Source organism: Leptodactylus fuscus, chromosome 7 (assembly GCF_031893055.1).
Source record: "Leptodactylus fuscus isolate aLepFus1 chromosome 7, aLepFus1.hap2, whole genome shotgun sequence".
Taxonomy (NCBI): domain Eukaryota; kingdom Metazoa; phylum Chordata; class Amphibia; order Anura; family Leptodactylidae; genus Leptodactylus; species Leptodactylus fuscus.
In genome coordinates this window covers 149469181-149489425 of record NC_134271.1, presented here as the reverse complement: position 1 = coordinate 149489425, position 20245 = coordinate 149469181, and the positions used below count along the sequence as shown (strand labels likewise).

The 20245-nt window shown below is 41.5% G+C and overlaps 1 protein-coding gene across 2 annotated transcripts in view; it reads left to right on the top strand.

Moving 5' to 3' along the window:
• TNFAIP8L2 (TNF alpha induced protein 8 like 2) overlaps positions 1 to 15008 on the top strand; it is a 30391-nt gene extending 15383 nt beyond the window's left edge. For both annotated transcript variants that reach the window (XM_075281226.1, XM_075281224.1), the window contains exon 2: positions 13596 to 15008. In XM_075281226.1, the coding sequence (XP_075137327.1) occupies positions 13599 to 14159 (561 nt within the window). In that variant the 5' untranslated portion in view covers positions 13596 to 13598 and the 3' untranslated portion in view covers positions 14160 to 15008. The remainder of the gene's footprint in view (positions 1 to 13595) is intronic.
• The last annotated feature ends 5237 nt before the right edge of the window (positions 15009 to 20245 follow it).

Sequence of the window (20245 nt, the reverse complement as noted above, 5' to 3'; positions counted from 1 at the left end):
CCTATCTATATACTAGAGAGCGGTGACATCACTGAGAATACAGCCTATCTATATACTAGAGAGCGGTGACATCACTGAGAATACAGCCTATCCGTATACTAGAGAGCGGTGACATCACTGAGAATACAGCCTATCCGTATACTAGAGAGCGGTGACATCACTGAGAATACAGCCTATCCATATACTAGAGAGCGGTGACATCACTGAGAATACAGCCTATCCATATACTAGAGAGCGGTGACATCACTGAGAATACAGCCTATCCGTATACTAGAGAGCGGTGACATCACTGAGAATACAGCCTATCCATATACTAGAGAGCGGTGACATCACTGAGAATACAGCCTATCCGTATACTAGAGAGCGGTGACATCACTGAGAATACAGCCTATCCATATACTAGAGAGCGGTGACATCACTGAGAATACAGCCTATCCGTATACTAGAGAGCGGTGACATCACTGAGAATACAGCCTATCCATATACTAGAGAGCGGTGACATCACTGAGAATACAGCCTATCTATATACTAGAGAGCGGTGACATCACTGAGAATACAGCCTATCTATATACTAGAGAGCGGTGACATCACTGAGAATACAGCCTATCCGTATACTAGAGAGCGGTGACATCACTGAGAATACAGCCTATCCATATACTAGAGAGCGGTGACATCACTGAGAATACAGCCTATCCCTATACTAGAGAGCGGTGACATCACTGAGAATACAGCCTATCCATATACTAGAGAGCAGTGACATCACTGAGAATACAGCCTATCCATATACTAGAGAGCGGTGACATCACTGAGAATACAGCCTATCCATATACTAGAGAGCGGTGACATCACTGAGAATACAGCCTATCCATATACTAGAGAGCAGTGACATCACTGAGAATACAGCCTATCCATATACTAGAGAGCAGTAACATCACTGAGAATACAGCCTATCTATATACTAGAGAGCGGTGACATCACTGAGAATACAGCCTATCCGTATACTAGAGAGCGGTGACATCACTGAGAATACAGCCTATCCGTATACTAGAGAGCGGTGACATCACTGAGAATACAGCCTATCCATATACTAGAGAGCGGTGACATCACTGAGAATACAGCCTATCCGTATACTAGAGAGCGGTGACATCACTGAGAATACAGCCTATCCGTATACTAGAGAGCGGTGACATCACTGAGAATACAGCCTATCTATATACTAGAGAGCGGTGACATCACTGAGAATACAGCCTATCCGTATACTAGAGAGCGGTGACATCACTGAGAATACAGCCTATCCGTATACTAGAGAGCGGTGACATCACTGAGAATACAGCCTATCCCTATACTAGAGAGCGGTGACATCACTGAGAATACAGCCTATCTGTATACTAGAGAGCGGTGACATCACTGAGAATACAGCCTATCCGTATACTAGAGAGCGGTGACATCACTGAGAATACAGCCTATCTATATACTAGAGAGCGGTGACATCACTGAGAATACAGCCTATCTATATACTAGAGAGCGGTGACATCACTGAGAATACAGCCTATCCGTATACTAGAGAGCGGTGACATCACTGAGAATACAGCCTATCCGTATACTAGAGAGCGGTGACATCACTGAGAATACAGCCTATCCCTATACTAGAGAGCGGTGACATCACTGAGAATACAGCCTATCTGTATACTAGAGAGCGGTGACATCACTGAGAATACAGCCTATCCGTATACTAGAGAGCGGTGACATCACTGAGAATACAGCCTATCCGTATACTAGAGAGCGGTGACATCACTGAGAATACAGCCTATCTATATACTAGAGAGCGGTGACATCACTGAGAATACAGCCTATCCGTATACTAGAGAGCGGTGACATCACTGAGAATACAGCCTATCCGTATACTAGAGAGCGGTGACATCACTGAGAATACAGCCTATCCGTATACTAGAGAGCGGTGACATCACTGAGAATACAGGCTATCTATATACTAGAGAGCGGTGACATCACTGAGAATACAGCCTATCCGTATACTAGAGAGCGGTGACATCACTGAGAATACAGCCTATCTATATACTAGAGAGCGGTGACATCACTGAGAATACAGCCTATCTGTATACTAGAGAGCGGTGACATCACTGAGAATACAGCCTATCCGTATACTAGAGAGCGGTGACATCACTGAGAATACAGCCTATCCGTATACTAGAGAGCGGTGACATCACTGAGAATACAGCCTATCCATATACTAGAGAGCGGTGACATCACTGAGAATACAGCCTATCCGTATACTAGAGAGCGGTGACATCACTGAGAATACAGCCTATCCATACACTAGAGAGCGGTGACATCACTGAGAATACAGCCTATCTATATACTAGAGAGCGGTGACATCACTGAGAATACAGCCTATCTGTATACTAGAGAGCGGTGACATCACTGAGAATACAGCCTATCCGTATACTAGAGAGCGGTGACATCACTGAGAATACAGCCTATCCGTATACTAGAGAGCGGTGACATCACTGAGAATACAGCCTATCCATATACTAGAGAGCGGTGACATCACTGAGAATACAGCCTATCTGTATACTAGAGAGCGGTGACATCACTGAGAATACAGCCTATCCATATACTAGAGAGCGGTGACATCACTGAGAATACAGCCTATCTATATACTAGAGAGCGGTGACATCACTGAGAATACAGCCTATCTATATACTAGAGAGCGGTGACATCACTGAGAATACAGCCTATCCCTATACTAGAGAGCGGTGACATCACTGAGAATACAGCCTATCCCTATACTAGAGAGCGGTGACATCACTGAGAATACAGCCTATCTATATACTAGAGAGCGGTGACATCACTGAGTATACAGCCTATCCGTATACTAGAGAGCGGTGACATCACTGAGAATACAGCCTATCCGTATACTAGAGAGCGGTGACATCACTGAGAATACAGCCTATCCGTATACTAGAGAGCGGTGACATCACTGAGAATACAGCCTATCCGTATACTAGAGAGCGGTGACATCACTGAGAATACAGCCTATCTATATACTAGAGAGCGGTGACATCACTGAGAATACAGCCTATCCATATACTAGAGAGCGGTGACATCACTGAGAATACAGCCTATCTGTATACTAGAGAGCGGTGACATCACTGAGAATACAGCCTATCTGTATACTAGAGAGCGGTGACATCACTGAGAATACAGCCTATCCATATACTAGAGAGCGGTGACATCACTGAGAATACAGCCTATCTATATACTAGAGAGCGGTGACATCACTGAGAATACAGCCTATCTATATACTAGAGAGCGGTGACATCACTGAGAATACAGCCTATCCGTATACTAGAGAGCGGTGACATCACTGAGAATACAGCCTATCCCTATACTAGAGAGCGGTGACATCACTGAGAATACAGCCTATCCCTATACTAGAGAGCGGTGACATCACTGAGAATACAGCCTATCTATATACTAGAGAGCGGTGACATCACTGAGTATACAGCCTATCCCTATACTAGAGAGCGGTGACATCACTGAGAATACAGCCTATCCATATACTAGAGAGCAGTGACATCACTGAGAATACAGCCTATCCATATACTAGAGAGCAGTGACATCACTGAGAATACAGCCTATCTATATACTAGAGAGCGGTGACATCACTGAGAATACAGCCTATCCGTATACTAGAGAGCGGTGACATCACTGAGAATACAGCCTATCCGTATACTAGAGAGCGGTGACATCACTGAGAATACAGCCTATCCCTATACTAGAGAGCGGTGACATCACTAGAGCTCAGCGGTGACCTATAGATCGCAGTTCACCTGGTGCGCTCAGGATGATGATGACATACACCAGTCACACTTCTCTCTGGACCACACTGGGAGAGGCTTAAACAAAAGAATATCTAGTGCTGCTCCCCACGCGCTGTATGCCAGGCACGCACACGTACACACTACACCGCTGCCAGTGTTTACACCGCTTACTAAACACAAATTATCTGGAGATGAGTCAGGCTGCTTGTGCGATACCGGCATGTCCCCGGGCATAAAAATAATATACGTGAAAAAAATAATTAGGACTGTGCTCTTAAGGTTTGCACAAGCGCACTGACCGTGAAGGGGTTACTGCTCCGCGGTGCATGTCTACCGCCACTGCTAACACCTCATGGCTATATAAGCCCATTAAACACGAATCAATGTGATGGATGGCTAATGGGAATGTAACTGGGAATGTTCTATTAGAGGAGGTCACCAATACCGAGGGGTCACTGGGCCCGTGTTTAATACTCGTACAGCCAGTCTGTACACACACCGCAGATTAACCCGCCACACACCGACATCATCACTACAGCAACCTGCTAATACCAGTCACATAATGGGCGAAATGGAGACCCTCATTTATATGTGATGTCCATATAATACCCCAAGGCCAAATCTACAGTATTATAGTCATATAGTTATAGTAGTTATTATATTGTACATAGGAGTGGTATTATAGTAGGTATATTCTTGTACATAGGAGATAGTATTATAGTAGTTATATTCTTGTACATGGGATCAGTATTATAGTAGTTATATTCTTGTACATAGGGGGCAGTATTATAGTAGTTATATTCTTGTACATAGGAGGAGTATTATAGTAGTTATATTCTTGTACATAGGAGCAGTATTATAGTAGTTATATTCTTGTACATAGGAGCAGTATTATAGTAGTTATATTCTTGTACATAGGAGTAGTATTATAGTAGTTATATTCTTGTACATAGGAGCAGTATTATAGTAGTTATATTCTTGTGCATAGGAGGTAGTATTATAGTAGTTATACTCTTGTACATATGAGGTAGTATTATAGTAGTTATATTCTTGTACATAGGAGGTAGTATTATAGTAGTTATATTCTTGTACATAGGAGCAGTATTATAGTAGTTATATTCTTGTACATAGGAGGTAGTATTATAGTAGTTATATTCTTGTGCATAGGAGGTAGTATTATAGTAGTTATACTCTTGTACATAGGAGGTAGTATTATAGTAGTTATATTCTTGTACATAGGAGCAGTATTATAGTAGTTATATTCTTGTACATAGGAGCAGTATTATAGTAGTTATATTCTTGTACATAGGAGTAGTATTATATTAGTTATATTCTTGTAAATAGGCGTAGTATTATAGTAGTTATATTCTTGTACATAGGAGCAGTATTATAGTAGTTATATTCTTGTACACAGGAGTAGTATTATAGTAATTATATTCTTGTACATAGGAGTAGTATTATAGTAGTTATATTCTTGTACATAGGAGCAGTATTATAGTAGTTATATTCTTGTACATAGGGGTAGTATTATAGTAGATATATTCTTGTATATAGGAGGTAGTATTATAGTAGTTATATTCTTGTACATAGGAGCAGTATTATAGTAGTTATATTCTTGTACATACGAGCAGTATTATAGTAGTTATATTCTTGTACATAGGAGTAGTATTATAGTAGTTATATTCTTGTACATAGGAGTAGTATTATAGTAGTTATATTCTTGTACATAGGAGCAGTATTATAGTAGTTATATTCTTGTACATAGGAGTAGTATTATATTAGTTATATTCTTGTAAATAGGCGTAGTATTATAGTAGTTATATTCTTGTACATAGGAGCAGTATTATAGTAGTTATATTCTTGTACATAGGAGGTAGTATTATAGTAATTATATTCTTGTACATAGGAGTAGTATTATAGTAGTTATATTCTTGTACATAGGAGCAGTATTATAGTAGTTATATTCTTGTACATAGGAGCAGTATTATAGTAGTTATATTCTTGTACATAGGAGTAGTATTATAGTAGTTATATTCTTGTACATAGGAGGTAGTATTATAGTAGTTATATTCTTGTACATAGGAGCAGTATTATAGTAGTTATATTCTTGTACATAGGAGTAGTATTATAGTAGTTATATTCTTGTACATAGGAGCAGTATTATAGTAGTTATATTCTTGTACATAGGAGCAGTATTATAGTAGTTATATTCTTGTACATAGGGGTAGTATTATAGTAGATATATTCTTGTATATAAGAGGTAGTATTATAGTAGTTATATTCTTGTACATAGGAGTAGTATTATAGTAGTTATATTCTTGTACATAGGAGCAGTATTATAGTAGTTATATTCTTGTACATAGGAGCAGTATTATAGTAGTTATATTCTTGTACATAGGAGTAGTATTATATTAGTTATATTCTTGTACATAGGCGTAGTATTATAGTAGTTATATTCTTGTACATAGGAGCAGTATTATAGTAGTTATATTCTTGTACATAGGAGTAGTATGATAGTAGTTATATTCTTGTACATAGGAGCAGTATTATAGTAGTTATATTCTTGTACATAGGAGTAGTATTATAGTAGTTATATTCTTGTACATAGGAGCAGTATTATAGTAGTTATATTCTTGTACATAGGAGTAGTATTATAGTAGTTATATTCTTGTACATAGGAGTAGTATTATAGTAGTTATATTCTTGTACATAGGAGCAGTATTATAGTAGTTATATTCTTGTACATAGGGGTAGTATTATAGTAGATATATTCTTGTACATAGGAGCAGTATTATAGTAGTTATATTCTTGTACATAGGGGTAGTATTATAGTAGATATATTCTTGTATATAGGAGGTAGTATTATAGTAGTTATATTCTTGTACATAGGAGTAGTATTATAGTAGTTATATTCTTGTACATAGGAGCAGTATTATAGTAGTTATATTCTTGTACATAGGAGGTAGTATTATAGTAGTTATATTCTTGTACATAGGAGTAGTATTATAGTAGTTATATTCTTGTACATAGGAGCAGTATTATAGTAGTTATATTCTTGTACATAGGAGGTAGTATTATAGTAATTATATTCTTGTACATAGGAGCAGTATTATAGTAGTTATATTCTTGTACATAGGAGCAGTATTATAGTAGTTATATTCTTGTACATAGGAGGTAGTATTATAGTAGTTATATTCTTGTACATAGGAGTAGTATTATAGTAGTTATATTCTTGTACATAGGAGCAGTATTATAGTAGTTATATTCTTGTACATAGGAGCAGTATTATAGTAGTTATATTCTTGTACATAGGAGTAGTATTATAGTAGTTATATTCTTGTACATAGGAGGTAGTATTATAGTAGATATATTCTTGTATATAAGAGGTAGTATTATAGTAGTTATATTCTTGTACATAGGAGGTAGAATTATAGTAGTTATATTCTTGTACATAGGAGTAGTATTATAGTAGTTATATTCTTGTACATAGGAGCAGTATTATAGTAGTTATATTCTTGTACATATGAGCAGTATTATAATAGTTATATTCTTGTACATAGGAGGAGTATTATAATAGTTATATAGGGCTGTATTATTGCAGGTATAGTACATGTAAGTATCATGTGGTAAGTATATTATGTGACGACTGCCCCTGTGACTATCTTTCACCGTTGTCAGTTATGTACAGTTGTTCAGCTGACTCCCTTATCTTGGTTTAATCGTGACTTTCTATATTTTGGCTGTTGAAGCTTTGTTATGTTATGCTTAAGGAAGTGGCTTTAATGTGATTGGATCACTTTTCTATACAATGATAGTCGGGATGATTCACTATTATTGTAGTAATGGGTTGCTTTAGGTTTATTGTACAAGACCATAGACAGAAACTAGCCAGACATGGAGAGGAAGAGTCAGCCCAGATAGGCCCTTCTCTTATTCCCTATGGGCAGCATTAAGAACCTGAGGACCACCAGAGAGCTAATGGATCCTTCCAATTTGGGAATGTGATGGAGAATCTCAAACAGAAATGTAGGGAATGATCATGTGATGCTTTAAAGGTCTGCTGATTGGCTGAGAGGATTCATAATGAAGCATCCGTACAACTGTCACCTACTGTCCAGCTGTAAGCCCAACCTAGCAGCATGATTAAAGGGACCTCTCACCACCTCCATCTCCTTGCGTCCTTCAATAGACACTGCACCACTGATTCCTGCATACTCAGAATTTTTTCTCTAGCCCATTCTGTTCCGGAGCAATCACTTCTGTTAATTTCAGCACCCCATATAGCTAGAAACTGTAAGTTGGGCGGGGCTGTGCTTCAGCAGATAGTCTAGGACCGCCCACATTACTAGTAGCAGCCTGGGTACTGAAACTGATAGCACTGATTGCTCAGGAATGGTGGGGGCTAGAGAAAAAATTCCAACTGTGTCAGAATCAGTGGAGCGGTGCCTAGTAAAGCATGTAAAGAGCTGGAGTTGGTGCGGAAGGTGTTACATCCCCTTTAAAGGGCTGTTCACATATTATGGCCTCCTGCAAGCTATAGCATTCTTCTAGGTAATAGGGCTCTACTCTATAGTGCTGCTCATCCTGATCCTCCTGGTTCATGTACGGAATGACAGATACGAAACGAAGGCAGGGCAGGAGCAGGAAGGCAATGATTGTGAAGTTATATACAAAAGCTGGGTGCCAGCCTCAGTAATAGGAGTCATCTAATAGGAAGTAGGGGATCGTTTGCTATATCTCCCCCCTCCCCCAAATCTGGTTGTCTTCTGCCTCACTTCTCTTTTCTGGAATGTTTCTGTAAACAGGATTATTTCTTAAGACGACCGAAAAGCCGAGTGCAAACATCTCCCTGCGCTCCTCGGAGGGGGAGAGAACCAGCCGCACCGGGATTAAGACTCTATGAGCCCAAATGTGTTACTTATCTGACTCTGGGAAAGCTGGGTGATGTATTATATAGGGCAGATTTGTCAGGTTGTAAGGCTACTGTGCCATTCAGGTATCTAGGAAAGCTGGGTGAGCTGTAAGGATGATTGGGTGGTTGTCACCCAACTTTCCTAGAGTTCTGATTGTTTCGTTTTACAGAAGGTTGCAGGACATTATTGCTTATCAGGAGTGTAAGAAACCCGGATGAGCTGAAAGAATGATTTGATGGTTGTTACCCAACTTTCCTAGAGTTCTGAAAGGTGAAGGAGCGATAATGGAATGGTCACACAGCTTTCCTGGTGTTCTGAATAGCAGATTTGCTTAGCTATATGTCAGCAGAGGATGCATGGCGTTATATCTATACAGATTAACCATTCAAGGGTTTGATGACGGCCATATTGGTTATCACCCAGCTTTCCAAGAGTTCTGATAGCGAGATTTACCTACGCTAGTTATAAGGCAGCAGTAACATCACTACGTAACTTAGTAAATTTACCATTCCAGACTCTAGGAAAGCTGGGTGAACTCAAAAATCACTCATATCTGTATGTACCCAGCTTTTCCAGAGTTCAGAAGGACATGTTTGGCCTTTATTCAGGACCTTGGTATGTCGTATAGCATAACCATATAGATCAGCTGGCCAGGACTCTTGGAAAGATGGATGAGCAATAATGTCGGCCATAACGCTTTATCACCCAGCTTTCCCAGGAACAGCCATAATGATAGTGACAACCCTTTACAATCAGTCTGAAGGCGCACAAGGGGTTAAACGGACACTTCCAAAAAGAAGAAGCAAAACTTGCTTAGACTCTGTCTTTCTTGGCCGCCCTACAGAGACTTCTTCATGGGGGGGGGGGGAGGGGCGATTGTTATTGACGACGGTGGACGGGTCAGATTGGAGGCACGCGGTGACACGAGAGCGCGGCGCACCCCAGAACAATGGCTGGGGGTTTGTGTATTTTTCGGTAGCTCCTGGTGAAGTGTCAGACATAATGGGTCCTTGTTTGTACAGCTCCTTCTATTCTAATGAAACAGGAAATACTTCCTGCATCCTGCGCGGCGCGGCGCGCGACTCATCCACGCCAAACACACGGGTAACACAACAAATAAACTCCGCAGCAGCCTCCGGCTATTTATAAGGGAAGCTCCGGCTTGGAGACGCTACAAAGAAAATCACAGACTTAGGAAAACATGGCTGCCTTCTGCCAAAAACAGCGCCTCACCTGTCTATAGGTTGTGTCTGGTATTGCAGCTCAACTCCCTGTTCATCTAGTAGGGCCAATGACTTGCTTTCTTCCAAAAATAGCGCCCCACCTGTATATAGGTTGCGTATGGTATTGCAACTCAACTCCCTGTTCATCTAGTAGGGCCAATGACTTGCTTTCTTCCAAAAATAGCGCCCCACCTGTATATAGGTTGCGTATGGTATTGCAACTCAACTCCCTGTTCATCTAGTAGGGCCAATGACTTGCTTTCTTCCAAAAATAGCGCCCCACCTGTATATAGGTTGCGTATGGTATTGCAACTCAACTCCCTGTTCATCTAATAGGGCCAATGACTTGCTTTCTTCCAAAAACAACACCTCACTTGTCTATAGGTTGTGTCTGGTATTGCAACTCTACTACATGTTCATCTAGTAGGGCCAATGACTTGCTTTCTTTCTAAAAACAGCGCCCCACCTGTCCATAGGTTGTGTCTGGTATTGCAGCTCAGCTCCCTATTCATCTAGTAGGGCTTTCTTATTGAAACAGCGCCTTACCTGTCCATAGGTTGTGTCTGGTATTGCAACTCAACTCCATGTTCATCTAGTAGGGCCAATGACTTGCTTTCTTCCAAAAACATCGCCCCACCTGTCCATAGGTTGTGTCTAGTATTGCAGCTCCACTCCCTGTTCATCTAGTGGAACCAATGACTTGCTTTCTTTCTAAAAACAGCGCCCCACCTATTTATAGGTTGTGTCTGGTATTGCAGCTCAACTCCCTGTTCATCTAGTAAGGCCAATGACTTGCTTTCTTTCTAAAACAGCACCCCACCTGTCTATAGGTTGTGTCTGGTATTGCATCTCCACTCCCTGTTCATCTAGTAGGGCTTTCTTATTGAAACAGCGCCTCACCTGTCTATAGGTTGTGTCTGGTATTGCAGCTCCATTAAAGGGAATGGGGCTAGGCTACAATATCATCATATACATCATGACATTGGTTGTGACCCTCTTACTAGAAGAAAGCAGACATGTTTTTCTAATCCTGTACATCCCCTTTAAATAGAAATTCTTCAAAAAATGGGGCGCCATTTGAACCCCAATAAACTATCACACACATCCCTTTAAAGAAACTTCATAAAATACTGCACAGAATATTGTAAAATAGAAAAAAATTTTGGTAGAAGAAAGTTGTTTTATTTCTAAAACAGCTCCACACCTGTCTACAGGTTGTATGAGGTATTACAGCTCGTCCATATTGACTTATGTCCATGTTGAGCTGCAATACCAGAGACTACCTGTAGACAAGTGTGGTGCTGTTTCAATAAGAAAGCAGCCATTCTTTATTCAATTCTGGACAACTCCTTGCATGAAGAGAAGGCAGCACCGATGGTCCTTGAGGAAAGCGAGAGTGACCTAGTGGTAGATACCATTGCCACGAGGTCATAGGGCTGGACTGTGGGATGGTAACTCTACAGTCATGGACTGATTGGCCTTAAAGGGGACTTACACCTAAAATACCTAGTAGCCAACACCTATCACACCCCATACACACGCAAGCTCAGTTCGGCCAAATGTACAGGGAGAGAAGAATACGTTGCTGGCAGATATCTTTCATGGTGGCTTGCCTTCGGTGAGAACAAAGGATCGGGCATGTCGAAATTCAATCTTTCCCTAACGTCACTGGGGGTGAGTTGTCACAGTGACCATAGTTGGCCGGTCCTGCCACAAACAGGTGGTTCAGCCTACTTCTCTTGAGGGTACAATGCCCGGGAATTGGGTTCCTCCTCTGGGCAATGACCATTCATCTAGAATACTGCCTCGAAAACCCACCAAGGGACCACGACACTGGTTGAAAGTTGACCACATGCCTCCATGCAACATTATATGTGTCCCTGGGATGTTTTTTAGGTAAAAATAATTGGGTTGGGGTGTCTCAAGGAAAAATTGGGAAGCTTTTGGCTAGAATTGGTTTTATAAGTAACATTCTAAGGTCAAACTTTCTTGGTTTCTAAGCCTTTCCCCGAGATTTCTTCTAGTTTCGAGAGTGAGAAGTTGGTGGGTTAAGATCTGGAATCCCTTTTGGTCTCTTGACAAGTCACTTAAAATTTCTACCGTTCCAATCTTCTGAAACTTGTAGTAGTCAGGATGTATCTTGGAATGTATGGTGACCCTTACCAAATCTGAGGCTGACTGGGATCTTCTACAACATCTGTGAGGGCTTCCATCTTGAGGTCAAAAATATATTGGCAATCTATCACCATCTCTGTATAATAGTCTATCCAGATATTGACCACAAAAATGCTTCTAATTATCTCCAGCGCGGAGGAATGTAAATACCACTTGTAGGCTTCTACTTGGAGCTTCTTGAGAGGGAATTTTTGGCTTGAATCCAATTATCTTGGAATTTACGATAAACGATTTGATAAACGATAGTGTCCATATTCCATATTGTGCTATATGGGCTGAGAACAACTGGTATGGTCCATAATCTTCTAGACTGGAATGTTTTTTGGGCAAGGTGTAAAATATTAGACGTTGGTAGTCCATATTGGTCCAGATCTTCCAAAAAAACAGAATAGTGGTAGTCGGCATCTAGATACAGATCCAACTGTCTTGCCAATTGATGACCTTTGTGTATGTTCAGCGTTCTCCTGTCCCTCACCCCTTAACCTTCTTGGTTTGGAAAGTAAATTTACATGTCTTACTCCTCCTTAGGGGGATATCGTCACTCCTTGGGGAGAGACCACCATATAGGTGTGTGGAGACTTATTAAGCCTTTAGCCCTCCACTTTGCAAGGAACCATGGGAAGGATATGCAAATCTGTCTTCCATGATGTAATTACATCATGGAAGACAGATTTGCATATTCTTCCCTTACTCCTCCTTGACCACTGGGTTACTCACAGGGTTCCCATAGTCTCCCTCTTTGTACTCCATGGATAGTTCAGGAATCTTCCACCTCAGGACCATGCCTGAACAATTTAGGTATCTACTGTAGCTTGGTAGTTCCTGTAAAAATGTACCTGCTCCTGTGTCTTGCGTCTCCATTATCTGACTCCGATCCTGTGCTACCTGCCCCAAACCTTGACTGGATTACCCTACTGATTCTCTGCCACCTTCCCTGACCTCTGTCCAGATATCCATTCGTCATGACTTCTTTTGACCACGTCACAGCCTTACCCTTCAGTAATACGCATGGTGTCGCTTGACCCACCTGGGTCAATTGTCACTAAAATCGGGACTTCTTGGTGGTCCACTGCAGTGAAGTTCAGATCTCAGTAAAGGATTAAAGGATGGGGGTTATAGGACGAATATCAGGGGAGCACTTTGATAATGGCATCAACGGTACGAGAGTTGAAGGTCAAATATCAGACGACCACCTCGACAATATCCTCAGGAATCATCAATTTATCATCAATAATACAATGTCTAAAGGGACATTGAGTAGATTGGTTGTTCAGAACTCCAAAAAATTCCCAAAAATATTTTAGAACGTTGAGTACTGACTTCTTTTCATGTTCCTCTTATGGTTTTAAGGTACCAAGAGGTTCTTTAACATGATGCCACATCTCATGAACTATATCTTCATCCATAAAATACATCAGTGTCTTCCCTTCTTCTCATTGCAGATCATGGAGACCTTCAGTTCCAAAGATCTTGCCCTTCAGGCACAGAAGAAAATCTTGAGTCGCATGGCCAGCAAATCCATGGTGAACATGTTCATCGACGAGACAAGTAGTGAGGTCTTGGACGAACTGTACAGAGTGTCCAAAGAATACACCAAAAACAAAGCAGAGTCTCAAAAAGTCATCAAGAACTTGATCAAGATCGCGGTGAAAATTGGCGTCTTATATCGTCACAATCGTTTCAGCCCCGAGGAACTGGTCCTAGCTGAAGATTTCAAGAACAAGCTCCACAATGGAGCAATGACGGCCATTAGTTTCTACGAAGTGGAGTTTACTTACGAGAAGGAAGTGTTGCCCGAAATCCTCACCGAATGCAAAAACTTGCTCCTTCGTCTGGTCGACAAGCACCTGACCCCTAAATCCCATGGTCGCATCCAGCATGTGTTCAACCACTTTGCAAACAAGGAAATGCTTAGTCAACTCTACGACCCTAAGGGGTCCATGAGGCCCCATTTACAGAAAATATGTCAGGGAATGAACAAATTGATTGATGATGGGAAACTGTGAGGGACATTGGACTTGTAAGGGAAATTGTGCAAGATGTTGGACTTCACTTGGAGAGTAAGGGAACATAAATCAGGATTTTGCCCGAGAAGGGTATTAAACTTAGGAGCTGTGAACTGGTGTTTTCGAGATGATTGAAACGGTTCCCATTTTTCATCATTAGGTTGTCCAAAGACTACAAAAGTAGCACAACAGGGATTTATGTTCTGCTACATAAGTAGATCCAAAAACTTGGCCTTCAAGAAGCCACCTTCTACGATGGGCTGTTCTTCATCTTATCTCAGTCCAAAGACATTGCTAATGTTTGAAGATCTAACTCGATCATGGACCTTTGGGTTCTCTAGCGGACAAGACTGGTGTTCCTCTTTGGTTGTTGAGGGGGTTCCATGCCACCCATCTATACGGGATGAACTTAGAGGTCTGTTCCACCTACAACTTGAACTTTTGTCTACATCTAAGCGTTTACACGATAGGAACCTGCCTGGAAAAAATATTTATGCACATGCTCTGTGACGTTTAAGTATTTGGTACAGATAGGGAACATTTCACGAGTTACAGAGTGGACAGCTCAGAACACAAAAATTTAGGTGCAACCACGTGATCGCAGGGCCTACAACCCTACCTTGGTGCTTCATGCTTGTCCCTGGCTTTGGATGATGTGTATTTTTTGAGGTTTTCGACCCTAGGTTGACCATCAATTTTGACCTCTTGCAGAACATATGAATGTTTACAGACCTTTGGGAATTTTTTGTTTTTCTGTATACTGAAAATAAATACCAAAAATTTAAGGGAATTTACAAACTTAATGCCTAGGTCCAAAAAAGAAGAAATCTCCTGCTTCCCATCATGGCTAAAGGGGTTTTCCAGGCTGGGGGAATTTTTGATACAGATGACCTAGTCTTTGGTATCCGTTCGGTTGGGGTCTGACATCCAGATCCTGCACGGATCAGCTTGGGACAATTGATCTGTGAAGGTCCAAGGTGTCGGACCCCCATGGATCTGATACCGTTGAGATATCCTAAGGATAGTTCATACATATTAGAAATGTCTCCCAGCCTGGAAGACCCCTATAAAGGGATCCCATCATTAAAAGTCATTTTTTTTGTCCCTAAAACGTAGGAATAGCCTTAAAAACGTTATTCTTCTCCTACCTTTAGTTGTCTTCTCCACGCCGCCGTTTGGTATATGATCCGGTTTTCGTCGGTATGCAAATGAGTTCTCTCACAGCACTGGGGGCGTCCCCAATGCTGCGAGAGAACTCTCCAGCGCCACCTCCATCTTCTTCAGGAACAGCTTCTCCCTGTGTCTTCTTCCAGCGGTGGCTTCAAACTTCTAGGCCTCGAGCCTGTGCATGCACGCTGGCCACAAGAAAATGGCTGCTTGCACAGTATTGTAAGCGGCTGTTTTCTTGTGGCTGGCAGGCATGCGCAGTCGGCTCTGTCCGAGGCCTAGAAGTTTGAAGCCACCGCCGGAAGAAGACGTGTGAAGACCCGTTCCTGAAGAAGATGGAGGCGGCGCTCTACAGTTCTCTCGCAGCATTGGGGACGCCTAAAATGCTGTGAGAGAACTCATTTGCATACCAACGAAAACCGGATTATATAGCGAACGCTGGTGCGGACAGGACATCTAAAGGTAGGAGAAGAATAGCCTTTATTAAGGGTATTCCTACGTGTTAGGGGCAAAAAATTTACTTTTAATGATAGGATCCCTTTAAGCTCAATAGTGAGCTCCCCCTACTGGTGACTTCAGACAGACAGTATATTGGAGAGGTATCAGTAAAAAAAAAATTTTGTCAGAATGGCATTTTCACAGATGGGGCACTTTTCAGGGTAAATTTTTGGGGCATCGGGAAATTTTGGGATAAGTCCTAACTTTTTGTGGCCTGCTTTATTTGTATTGTCAACTGTTTACACGCACAATTTTGCTACTGTCATATTTTGCCAACACCTGAAGGGCAACCGCGGCGCTGTGATTGGTTATTCTGTTTAATACATTTCTCTTTTTCTTTAAATGTGCTTAACAGGGGGCGATGTTGAGCACAAAGCACGACATTGCACATAAGGAACGTTATATGAGTTCTGTCGGTTCTGCTCATATTGTTTAAAAGGGATGACCAGAATTTTTTTATTTTTTTTTTAAATGGCTGCTTTCTTTGAGAAAGAGCGCCACCCCTGTCCATAGGTTGTGTGAGGTATTACAGATCAGTGTCAATCACCATCTGAGCTGCAATACAAGAGACAACCCATGGACGGGTTCATAGCTGTTTTTTGAAGAAAGCCGCCATGTTTTTTTAACCCATAAAACCTCCATGTACCATAAAGTTTTATTATTATTTATTACATTTGTAAAATATGGCGTTTTTTTAACATAAACATGGACGGGCCGTCTGACAAGTCTGGAAAATGAATCTGGGGCATCTTTAGACTGTCTAGTCATGGTTTATATCATTTAATAGTTGGCCTACTTTAGTCTAGAATTTTACGGCAAACTAGTGCTGCAATTGTGGTGCGCTTTTTGGCATATTAATCCACACCCCTTTTCATCTAAGCCACAATCCTTCGCATCTAAGCTACGTCCCCTTTTCATCTAAGCCACACCCCTTTCATCTAAGCCACATCCCTTTTCATCTAAGCTGCAACCATTTTAATCTAAGCCACGCCCCTTTTCATATAAACCACGTCCCTTTTCATCCAAGCCACACCCCTTTCCATCTAAACCACACCCGTGACACTGTGCGCTTATTTTACGCCACAATTCCCACGCAGCCTTTTGCTTATGGCCTATTGCTGTCCTCACTGCTACAACGGTCCATGTACTTTTCAGGTACATAAAAAAACACAAATTATTTTTCTTCTATAAAATATATATAGTACCTGGTTTTTATTTTATTTTAATTTTTTTTTTTGTTCTTTAACCATACATTTCTCTACCAGGATGTAAATCTCACAAAATAACCTAAAATGATCAAAATGTTGGAATTTTTTTTTTTAAAATGTGCAATTTTAAAACGTGGATTTCTATGCCTACGACTGAAAACAAGATTTTCTAAGTTTTCTATAGTTTTATTTCTTCAATAAATGACTTGTTGTGGTATGAGAATATATGTCTGATTTGTATTATGTATGTTTTATCTATCTATCTATCTATCTATCTATCTATCTATCTATCTATCTATCTATCTATCTATCTATCGTGTTGGCCAAAAGTATTGGCCCCTCAGCTACCTCAATACTTGGTAGCACAACCTTTAGACACAATAACTGCGCACAACCGCTTCCGGTAACCAGCAATGAGTTTCTTACAAGGCTCTGCTGGAATCTTACACCATTCTTCTTTGGCTCCTGCTCCAGGTCCCCCCTGAGATGTGAAGGGGGCCTTCTCCAAACTGCCATCAGGAGATCTCTCCCCCTCCCCCACAGGTGTTCTATGGGATTCAGGGCTGGACTCATTGCTGCCACTTTACAAGTCTCCAGGGCTTTCTCTCACCACCATTTTCTAGTGCTGACCTGAAGTGTGTTTTGGGTCCTTATCCTGCTGGAAGACCCCTGACCTCTGAGGGAGACCCAGCTTTCTCACACTGGGCCCTACATTATGCTGCACAATGTGTTGGTCGTCTTCAGACTTCATAATGCCATGCACACGGTCAAGCAGTCCAGTGCCAGAGGCAGCAAAGCAACCCCAAAACATCAGGGACCCTCCGCCATGTCTGACTGTAGGGGGCGTCTTCTTTTCTTTGAAGGCCTCTTTTTTCCCTGTAATCTCTATGTTGAGGTCTTTTCCTACTTTTGTCTCCTCTGACCAGAGAACATTCTTCCAGAACGGTTTTGGCTTTCTCAGGTAAGTTTTGGCAAACTCCAGCCTGGCTTTTTTATGCCTCTGGGTAAGAAGTGGGGTCTTCCTGGGTCTCCTCCCATACAGTCCCTTCTCAGTCAGACGCTGACGCTGGATAGTACGGGGTGACACTGTTGTACCCTCAGACTGCAGGGCAGCTTGACTTTGTTTGGATGTTAGTCGAGGTTCTTTATCCGCCATCCGCACAATCTTGCATTGAAATCTCTCGTCAATGTTTCTTTTCCGTCCACATCTAGGGAGGTTAGCCACAGTGCCATGGGCTTTACACTTCTTGATGACGCTGCGCACGGTAGACACAGGAACATTCAGGTCTTTGGAGATGGACTTGTAGCCTTGAGATTGCTCATGCTTCCTCACAATTTTGCTTCTCAAGTCCTCAGACAGTTCTTTGGTCTTCTTTCTTTTCTCCATGCTCAATGTGGTCACACAAGGACACAGGACAGAGGTGGAGTCAACTTTAATCCATTTCAACTGGCTGCAAGTGTGATTTAGTTATTGCCACCACCTGTTAGGTGCCTCAGGTAAGTAATAGGTGCTGTTAATTACACAAATTAGAGAAGCATCACATGATTTTTCAAACAGTGCCAATACTTTTGTCCACCCCATTTTTTATGTTTGCTGTGGAATTATATCCAATTTGGCTTTTTGACAATTCTTTTTGTGGTTTTCCATTGAAGACAAATTAAATGAAGATAAAAATACCAAAGAATTTGTGATTGCAATCATTTTCTGGAAGAAACTGAGTATTATCTGACAGAATTGCAGGGGTACCAATAATTTTGGTCAACACTGTATCTATCTAATATCTATCTATCTATCTATCTATCTATCTATCAATCTATCTATCTATCTAAAAAAAACAAGTAGCAGTTAGAGCAGCACAATGTATAAATCTTTATAGAAACAGGTGCAAATCCTCAGAGATTAGGCGTCAGTCCCACAATAGCCAAAATAGGCAGCACTCCAAAGTAGTGAAAACAATAGGGTGTGAGTTTAGAATGTTCTTGGAATAAACCCGCACCCTATTTTTTGGAGTGCTGCCTATCTTATCTCTCTATCTCCTATCTATCTCCTATCTATCTATCTATCTATCTATCTATCTATCTATCTATCTATCTATCTATCTATCTATCTTTCCGGTTCCAGCATGGCTGTGCCCCAGTGCACACAGTAAGATCCATAAACGTATGGTCGGGGCGTTCGGTGTGGTAGAACGTGACTACACAACCCCTGACCCCATCCAACGCCCAAAGGATAAACTAGAACAGAGATGGTGATCGGGATCTTCTCATTCATCATCAGTGTCTGACCTCAACAACGAATGGGCCAAAAATTCCCACAGACCCTCCAAAATCTTGTAGAGACTCCCCACATAAATGGGGGTCAGACTCCATATTCCTGCCTAGGGATTTATAGAGACGGTCGCTTTCATTCCTGATAAAATAAAAAATACTTGTGTCAATTTTTTAATGTTTTTTCAACCTGTTTTGCTTTACCGTGACAAACCCTAATGTGAACATGGCCGCACCTTATTGTCTATAAAGCACTGACAAGGAACATGTCCGCCTCAGATGTCAGGAATGACAGCCGCTAAGGAAGGCTTTGTCTTCAGATTCCAGGCCGAGGTGCGGCGGCTTCTTCTATGTTATGAGGCGTTTTGTGTAATGTGGAAGGAGGAAGAAAAGCGACTTGTAAAGGGTCGGGAGGATTACAGACACGTCATCCATCTCTCCGCTCCAGCCGCCATTATTCAGGGCTTGTGTGTGCCAGACCATTCATCAAATAAAGTTGGTTTAAAATAACAGAACAAGAGTCGGGCTAAATGAGGCCTAGTGGAGATCGGCTTTCAGAAAATGGCTTTTAACCCTGTAACCTCCAACCTCTCGTAAACTACAATATAACGCAGATTTTTTTCCCCCCATTTTTAATTTTTCCTCATTGTTTCATTTTGTTCTTTTTAACAATTTACTAGAATTTCACTTCTAGCCAAAAATAATCCTGATTTTCACCTAAAAGGGATTCAACTTACCCAACACCCACCATTGGTTTCTTTTACGTCGGACCCAAGGGCTTCGGCGCGTTTCTGACCGGAACCAGTCCCCGTTCCTGGCATGGCTCCGCCCCCTTTCTTCCGTTTCCACAGCTAACTACCTATAGTAAAGTAAAGACCCATGAAATTGGGAAATGAGGGACATATATCGGGCCGGGGCAGGGACATCCAGCTCCCCGCCCCCATT